Genomic DNA, 9333 nt, shown 5'->3' on the forward strand with positions numbered 1-9333 from the left:
TCTCGAACTCACAGTGATCCTCCTGCCTCAGCCTCCTGAATGCTGGGATTACAGGTGTACACTGCCACATCCGTCCTTGATTTTTTATTTATTTATTTACTATCTGAATTATTTTATCGAACACAGGGCATCCCGTGTAATCAAACTGTAGATGATTAGTCTGCCTCCTTACAGAATTTAAGGTTGCATTTTACTGTTCATGGTAATATGGACTGGAGAATGCTTTTCGTTTTCTTTCTTTTCAGTCCTGGGTGAGGAACACGGCACCTGCACTGAGCTGCATCCCTAGCCATTTCTTTATTTTTTATTTTGAGACAGGGTCTCTCGAAGTCATTAAGTTACCCATGCTGGGAATTTGGGATCTTCCTGTCTCAGCCTCTCAGAGTGCTAAGATTATAGGCATGTACCACAAGTGCCCTGCTCATTTCCTTTCTTTTATAGTGCTTCTTTGGCCAGGCATATTATATACTTGGGGTCTACTCCTTAATTAACCTTAGAATCCTAATAATCTAGCCAAGTGTAGTGGGACACACCAGTATTCCCAGCACTCTGGGAAGCTACAGCAGGGAGATTATAAGTTCAAACCCAGGCTGGGCAATTTAGCAAGACTCAAAATTTGAAAAGGAATATGATAGGTGTGGTGGCACACACCTGTCATCTCACCACTAGGAAGGCTGAGGCAGGAGAATCACTGTGAGTTCAAGGCCAGCCTAGGCTACATAGCGAGAGCCTGTCTTGAAAGGAAAGGAATCCAGATTTCTTCCATCAGATGACTACCAGTTGGGGAGGGCATTGCTGAAGACTGAACTTCATATCAGACATGCTATGTATGTTCTTGTATTTAGCAGCAATCTCCAGCTGGGTGTGGTGGCGCACACCTGTAACCCCAGCACTCGGGAGGCTGAGGCAGGAGGGTCATTGCAAGTTCACGACCAGCCTGGAGCTCAAGGCCAGCCTGAACTGCATAGCAAGACCCTGTCTCGGCCAGGGATATAGCTCAGTGGCACAAATGCCTGCCTGGCAAGCACAGGGTCCTGAGTTCAATTCCCGGTGCAAAAAAAAAAAAAAATCCCAATTCATTTGGTAAAATTAGGTCAAAGTTATAGCCAGTTTTTCTACGATGATTCTAAAAAAATAAAGGTGGACTTACTTAAGAATAGACATTTTACTAGACACCATGGCACAAACCTGTACTTCCAGCTACTCTGGAGGCTGAGGCAGGAGGATTGCTTGAGCCCAGGAGCCCAAAACAAGCCTGGACAACATAGTGAGACCACCCTCCATGCCAAAAAAGATGATGGGTGTGGTGGTGCACACCTGTAACCCCAGCATTTGGGAGGCTGAGGCAGGAGGATCATGGCAAGTTCAAAGCTATATAGTGAGACCCTGTCTCCAAAAAGAAAGATATTTTATGATACTGAAATAGTTTTATGATTATAGTGATCTTCAAGCATTTCTGAGCTACAAAGGTCAGGTGGCACTGAATTCAACAGCCACAGTTTCTATGGAGGACAAACACACTCCACGGCAGCAACCCCCAGCCCTTCCCAGAAGCCCGTTGTTAAATCACCTCTTGGCCTCACAGCCAGCTCACACTGGAAAATTTGGTTTGTTTATTTTCTTAGCCCTGGGGGACAGCCCAGGGGTGCTGCACCACTGAGATACAACCCTGGCCTTTTGCAGTCTTTATTTTGAGACGGGGGTCTCACCAAGTGGTCCAGCTGGGATTCAAACTTGCAATCCTCCTGCCTCAACCTTTCAGATCAAATCCTGGGATTACAGGCAGGGCTTCCAACTGCTGAAATGTCAAGTTTCTTTGTGGTTCGGGTAGGGCCTGAGCAGTCCCCACCAGTCCCCACTGCCCCCTCCACCGCCCACCGCGTGCCTTCTGTCCCCCCCACCACACTCCCAGCTCCTGCCCCCATGTGGTCTCAAGGTTTATGTCCCTCCCAAATTCGTGTTAAAACCCTAATCCCTAAGGCGACAGTGTCAGGATGCTGGGTGCTCCTTCCGGGGAAGACACAGCAGCAAGGTAATCGAGGAGCTGTCACCAGAGCCTGGAGGACCTTGATCTTGAGCTTCCAGCTGGATCTGTAGAACAAACGCCCTTGCTCAAAGCCACCCAGTGATGGCGCAGGGACACAGCCTTTGTCCCACCCCACAGCATCCTCTCCACCATATTGTCCCCTAGCTCCAAAACCCCTCGAACTCACCCATCCCTGCTGTCCTGTGCCACACGCTAGGCTCAGAGAACACAGAACAGCAGTCACCATGCTTCACAGTAGCTGTGACACTGACAGAATAAGGCCAGCAGACTGCACTTACAGGCTGGGACATTCACCCTCACTGGACCCAAACCCAGACCTCTCAGAACAAATTCCCTTTTTAAGTTGTTTATTGTTTGAGACAGTCATAGTCCAAGCTGGCTGGGAACTCACAGAGATTCTCCTGCCTCAGCCTCCTGAGTGCTAGGACTATAGGCTTACAACACCACCACACCGGTGTTATTGTTACTTTTTTCATAAACCAGTTTTCAATCAAAAGAGTCCAAAGGGACACACAGATTGCTATCTTACTTTTTTTTTTTTTTTTTGTACTGGGAATTGAACTCAGGACCTTGCACTTGCCAGGCAGGCACTTGTGCCACTGAGCTATATCCCCGGCTATCTTGCTTTTTTTAATTCTTTGCTTGTTTGCTTGTTTTTGACTTCCTTCTCTCCCACCCTTTCTTCCCTTCTCTTTTTTTTGTTTTCCTTGATGAAGTCCATATGCTCATTGAAAATTTTAGAAAACAGCCTGACATGGTGACACATGCCTATAGTCTCAGCTACTTAGGAGAGGCTGAGGCAGGAGGATGGCTTAAACCCACAAGTTCAAGATCAAGCTGGGTAAAAAATGAGATCCATTAAAAAACAAACAAACAAACAAAAAAAACTGACCCTTAAAGAAGAAAGTTCAGGCCAGGGAGAGAGCTCAGTGCCATAGCGCCTGCCTGGCAAGCGCAAAGTCCTGAGTTCAATTCCTGTTGTCAAAAACAAAACAAAACAGGGCTGGGGATTTAGCTCAGTGGCAAAGCGCCTGCCTGGCAAGCGCAAAGTCCTGAGTTCAATTCCTGTTGTCAAAAACAAAACAAAACAGGGCTGGGGATTTAGCTCAGTGGCAAAGCGCCTGCCTGGCAAGCGCAAGGTCGTGAGTTCGGTTCCCGGTACCAGAGAAAAAACAAAAAAAAAGAAAAGAAAAGTTATAATTCTATCACCGAGAGGTGACAGCATGGTGGATGGAACTGTTGAATTCTTTTTTTTTTTTTTTTTTTTTTTTTTTTTGAGACAGAGTCTCACTATGCAGTTCAGGCTGGCCTTGAGCTCACTTTGTAGCCCAGGCTGGTCTCAAACTCACAATGATCCTCCTGCCTCACCCACCCGAGTGCTGGGATTACAGGCGTGCGCCACCATGCCTAGCCTGTTGAATTCTTGATTTTTCTGTATTCTTTATGATCAGATTCATTCCACACACAATTCTTTTGTGTTTTTGAGACAGGGTCTCACCAAATTGCCCAGGTGGACAATTGCAGGAACATCACTGCAAGTTTGAGGCCAGCCTGAGCAACAGAGTGAGACCCTGTCTCAAAGAAACCAAAAAACAAAACAAAAAAACACAAATAGATGAAAGAAAGAAAGAAAACTTGCAGCAAAAGAGCTACTTCTAGAGACAGTGCTAGGCAAGGGCTTGAGGCCGAAAGATGGGGCTGGATGCTTCCCTGTATGTAAAGATAATCTTCAAAGTTTTCCATGGGCCAGGGATGTAGCTCAGAGGCACAGCGCCTGCCTGGCAAGCACAAGGTCCTGAGTTTGATTCCCGGTACCAAACACAAAGTTGTCTGTGACCCTGGTTGTACCCACTGAGCCCCCAGTTGTCCCCCCTGCTTCCTGCGGAGAGCAGCCGGACAGCTGGCTCCAGAACCTTCCTCAGGGGTCCTGGCTGGCTCCCTAGGGTGCGGCTTGGCAGTGGAATCACTAGCTCCAAAGTAAGTGTACAGAGTTCTTGGATCTTCCTAGATGCTCAAATGGTTTCCAGAAAGATTCCTAGTCTTTTTTTTTTTTTTTTTTTTTTTTTTTGTACAGGGAATCGAACTCATGACCTTGTGCTTGCTAGGCAGGCGCTGTGCCGCTGAGCTACATCCCTGGCCCAGGATTCCTAGTCTTTACCACTTGCCGTCCCCTCACCTGTGGTACCAGGGACCTCCTTAGCCAAGGGCAGCCGCCTCGGGAACCCCCATGATAGGAACTGGCCCAGAGAGGAGTCCCCATCTGTTTAGACCGGTAAATTCGCCTGAGCCTTGCTGGGGGTCTGTGCAGTGCAAGATCAGCTCTTTGTGAACACCAGGGTCCTTCCTGATTTAACAGGCTCTACTGAAAAAAACACAGGTCACGTAAATTCTGAGAGGGCAGTGCGTTAAACCTTCCTCTGGGTGGCTCAGCGCCCCGTCTGTCCAAGGCCCAGTGAATCCTGCAGAAAGAACCGTGTCATAAACTGGGAGGTGTGGCACACCCCTGTAATCCCAGCACTTGGGATGCTGAGGGAGGAGGAGTGCAGTGAGTTTGAAACCAGCCTGAGCTACATAGTGAGTTTAAGGCAGTCTGAACTATGTAGCAAGATCCTGTCTCAGAGAGAGAGAGGAAGGAAGGAGGGAGGGAGGGAGAGAGAGAGAGAGAGGGAAAGAAAGGAAGGAAGAAAAAAAGAAAGAAAATCCTTGTGCAGTCACCTAGCAAGAGGACAGTCCCACCTCCTGCTCCTCAGGCAGGGCTTGGACAGAGGCTCCAGGCTGCCTGACGGAGGTGGGGTCTCAGCCCATCTGCGGCAGCCTCCAAGCACAGAGCGGTTCAGACAGGAACGCCACGGGCTGCTGCGGCCTGGAGACAGGACAGAGGGAGGTGGCTGCCCTGGGCCCGCGCCCACTGGCAGGCAGTCCCAGGCAGGACTCTGCCACCAGGTCCCTGCTGTGCGCCTCCTGATTGGGAAACCACAGCCAGAAAGGGGCCCCATGCCCAGTCCTCACCGTGCCGCTGTTGGAGCCCTGAATTCCCCCTCTTCTTACTAGGGGGGACCCTTTCAGTTACAGGCAACAGAAAACCCACTCGGAACCGGACTGCTAGGACTGGATGGCTGAGAAGCCCAGAGATCCACCCAGCTTCGGGCTCAGTGGGACTCAGGACTGAGTGACACCAGAACTTGAGGTTCCTCTTCCTCTAGCTCAGCTCTGCTCTTCTTGGAGTGACCTGCAGCCTTGGCTTCTTGGTCTCTTTGGTTTTTATTTACTTATTTATTTATTTTTAATTTTTTTGTCTTTTGAGACACTATGTGGTTCAAGCTGGCCTTGAACTCATTTTGTAGCCCAGGCCAGCCTCAGACTCACAGCGATCCTCCTGCCTCAGCCTCCAGAGTGCTGGGATGACAGGCATGGGCCACCACACCTGGTTTTAGCATTTCAGTCTTTTAAAATTAAGTCCCCAAGGGGGGGGGGGGGAACCCAACATTTAAGCAAGGGATGTAGCTAGAGTGGTAGAACACTTTCCTAGCATGCATGAGGCCCTGGGTTCAATCCCCAGCACCAATAGAAAAAGACAGAGCTAGCGTCCTTCATCCTTCCCAGCGTGGATCCAGGGACTCACCCTGATTGGATGACTGTAGTCAGGTGCTACCTCAGCCAATCAGAGTGGCCAGGGCCCTCCAGGCGCTGATTGGCCAGAGCCCAGTCACAGGTTCCAGTGCTGGAGAGCGCAAGCAGGGAACTTCTGGTAGAGGGAAGCTGGACAGTGCTTCTGGTGACCGTTCCCAAGACGACAGCGAGGGATGGCAGTTGGTGGCAAACACAGCAGATGTCCCCTGTGCCTTCCTGCTGATTGCTGTAGGCATCTGCTCAGGCCCGAGAGTCTGAGGGCTGCGCCCTGCACGCGGCATTAAGATGGGGCTGTCGCAGGTGACCACCTGGCTCTCTCGTCACCATGGGCAGCAGCGCTGGCGGCGAAGTCTCGGGAGAGGAGGGCCACCAGGGACAGCTGTGCGCGCACCTGTGTCTTGGCCTGGGCTGCTGGGCAGCAGTGTGGGGGTGTCGCGAGGCAGCTGTCCTCAGGAGACCACGGAGTGGCCGGGACTGAGGCGCAGCCGGGCCCACAGCCAGGACTCTGGCATCGGCCCGCGGGGCCCCGGAGCAGCAGGCTGGGGGACTCTGTCCCCAGCGAGGAGGATGTGCGGAGTCCGGAGCCACGGCCCATCTGTCCCCAGGGGCTGCTCTCGGGAGGCCCTGGGATCTGCCACGCCCGGGGCGTCTGAACACGGCCACGGTGCCATGCTCTGGGGACCCAGCGACCGGAAGCCAGGCTGACCCCTGATCCCGCGGAGGCACCCCGGAGACCGCTCTGGCCCTGGAATGGAACCTGGCTGTCCTGAGGGAAGGCACGGGGACGACGCTCTCGTGTCTGGCCCGCGTTGGCGCGGAGAGGAAGGGCTGGTGGCCGAGGAGAGCAGAGGGCCCACGAAACGACTATTTCCAGGACTGCAGCGGACCGCGGCGCCCTCCTAGGCCACCAGAGGGCGCCCGTCCCCTGCTAATCCTCCAACCTGGGGCGGCCCTGGCCTGGCCAAGGGAGGAGACGTGGGGAGTGGGAGATCAAGGTCGCCGGGAACCACTGGCAGGTTCCCAGGCCGTGTGCTACGCTCCGGACTAGGGCACAGTGTGTTCTGGGAGCGGCCAGGGCAGTTCCAGGCCAAACCTCTGCTGCGGCGAGGGGTGGCCGCTGGAACCGCTGGTCAAGGGAGACTGGGAAGGCAGCCAGGCAGACTTGCGGCCCACACGATTGTCCCCATTTTGCAGAAGAGGCGCTTGAGGCCCCCATTAACGTAGCTGTGGCCGAGCTCCGACCGTCCTTCCTGGGGTGCCGGATAAGACTTGCTGCTCCCTCTCCTAAGGTCCCCTCAATGCCCTCTCGCCAGGGAAGCCCTCCTTAGTTACCATACGTTCCCCTGTCCATGGCCCGCGAAGTGTGCAGTGTATGTAAGCACCAAGGTGGCTGAACACTATGGAACTGTAAATAAATATCCTGGGGTTTTCTGTTTTTGTTTTTTGTGGGTGCTGGGGATTGAAATTAGGGCCTCGGCCTCTTTATTTTTGGAGGCAGGGTCTTGCCCAGGACCCTCCTGCCTCAGCCTGGAGTACAGGACCTGGCATTACAAGCCTGCCCTAGCTCCAGGCCCCTCCCGGGACCGTGGGTGTCTGGAGAGGACTCTAGTGCAGTGGGTGGGGCCTCAGGACGAGGACAGGGGCAGAGGGGGGTGGTAGCCACTGTGAGCAGGAAGCTGGAGGGCTAGGCGGTTTCTCATGATAGCCGTGTCCCCGACCTCCCACGCGAATGCACCGAAAGGTGCGGGTGACCCTGCGTGGCCAGCATACGGACACTCCACACCACGGTCCCTCTGAGGGGCGGCAGCGGCCCCATCTCCGCTGCCGCCTGGGAGCCCCATCATCCCCTGCCACTTCCCATGGCCGGGTGCGGGAAACTGCGGGACTTCCAACAGGGGCCCGCCCCAGGGCCCGCGCTACCGCCAGAGGGCACCGCTAGGTGGCGCAAAGCTCCTGCCCCATGGGCTCCTGCTCATGGGTGCGCCCCATTCCGCCCAACCTACATCTCCAGAGCCCACGCACGGCACTGCCAAGTTTTCAAACGGGGAAGGTGCTTGGGACCATCGGCAGGAGCCGAACTGGAGAGCAGCCCCCACTTCCCCGGCCCCCAACCTGGGTGGCCAGCAGCACAGCCAGGTGTGGAGGCACACACCTATAATCCCACCACTCAGGAGGCTGAGACAGGTGGACTGCAAGCGTTGGAGGCCAGCCTAGAGACTGTCTCAAAAAAGCCGGCTGCGGCTCAACCACAACCACCAACACGAGTCACTGCCCGGCCCTAAATAACATCAAGCCCCTGAACCCAGAGATTCTCCCACCTCCCTAAGACCCCGAAGGAGCCAACACAGAAGAACCAGGCGGGACACAGCCTTGTTAGAACAACTCAGCAAAATAAAATTCCGGTTTATTGTTGGACAACATTGTTTCACACATACATCAAACAGGCCAAAAAAATAAACAGCAACTTCATAGACAAAAAAAGGAAAAAAAGAAACCTTTTATCTTTGGCCTTTTTAACCATCTCATACAAACCAACTACTTATAGTACAGCTAAGTACATACACAAAAAAAGTTACTGGAATGCTCGGAATAAGATTGTTTTTTTGTTGTTGTTTTTGCTTTTTTTACAAGGTTTTTTTTCTCCTTTGAGATTATAATGAACATGGTCACACCACAAGTAAAGTCGGAAGTAGGACAGAACGCTCCGGAAGGCTGGTTTGGTCATCCGCGATCATCAAAACTGGCTGACCCCTAACAATATGTACAAAAATATAAAATGTAAATAAAAAATACAAACAAATTTTCCTTTTTAAAGTACTTTTAAGAAAAAAAGCAGGGCCTTGGAAGTTTTGGTTTTTCCTCCCTGTTGCAAATTCGCGTGTGGTTTCGTGGGGCGTGGAGAGCGGTGTCGTCTGCGGTGGCGCTGCCGCGGCGGCGGGCGCCTCTCTACTCGAAGGTGACCACGTTTAGATTCTGAGACGGGAAGTGGAGGGTGAACAGGTCACGGCGGCCTTTTTTAGTTTAACTTTTCCTTTTCTGCTGTCTAGTCATCCTCGTCGGTCTTCTGCTTCTTGGTGTCCACGTCGTCGTCCTGGGAGGGCAGAGGCGCGCGTGTCACCGGCCGCCCGCGCCCTCTGCCCCCCGGCCCTGGCCCCCGCGCCGCGCCCCGACCTACCTCGTCGTCCTCCGCCGCCCGCTTGCCCGTAGCTGCCTCGGCCTCCTCGTCCTCGTCCCCGTCCTCCTCCTCACCTGCAAGGACCGGGCCGGTGAGCCGCCGCCCGCCCTCCCGGGCGCCGTGCCCGCACCCCCGCTCCCGCCCCGGCCGGTACTCACCGTCGCCTTCCTCCTCTTCCTCCTCCTCCTCGCCGCCCTCCTCCTCCTCTTCGTCTACCTCGTTGTCGGCCTCCTGCTCGCCATTCTCCTCGTTCTGCACGGAACCCCGGCGTCAGCCCCGCCCGTCCCGCCCGACCCGTCCCGTCCAGCCCCGGCCGCCGCCCGCGCACTCACAGCGTTGCCGTTGGCGGGGGCGTCTCTGCCGTTCTCCGCCTCCTCCACTACCTCCTTCTTCTCCTTCAGGTCCTTGGAGGGAAGCGGGGCGCGGTTAGGCGCGGGCCGGAGCCGGCGCGGCAGAGCTGTCGCCCGGCCACCTGCGCCCG

At 54.0% G+C, this 9333-nt stretch overlaps 1 protein-coding gene across 1 annotated transcript; it reads right to left on the bottom strand.

The window, feature by feature from the left end:
• Nucleotides 1-8047: 8047 nt before the first annotated feature.
• Ptma (prothymosin, alpha) lies at nt 8048-9333 on the bottom strand (the record flags this gene model as incomplete). The annotated part of the gene is given in 4 exon segments (XM_013519995.1): nt 8048-8768; nt 8853-8926; nt 9011-9104; nt 9185-9333. Coding segments are annotated over 4 exon segments (365 nt in total), but the record flags the coding sequence as incomplete, so codon positions are not given.

This window comes from Chinchilla lanigera, unplaced genomic scaffold (genome assembly GCF_000276665.1).
Source record: "Chinchilla lanigera isolate Chin_1 unplaced genomic scaffold, ChiLan1.0 scaffold00052, whole genome shotgun sequence".
NCBI lineage: Eukaryota > Metazoa > Chordata > Mammalia > Rodentia > Chinchillidae > Chinchilla > Chinchilla lanigera.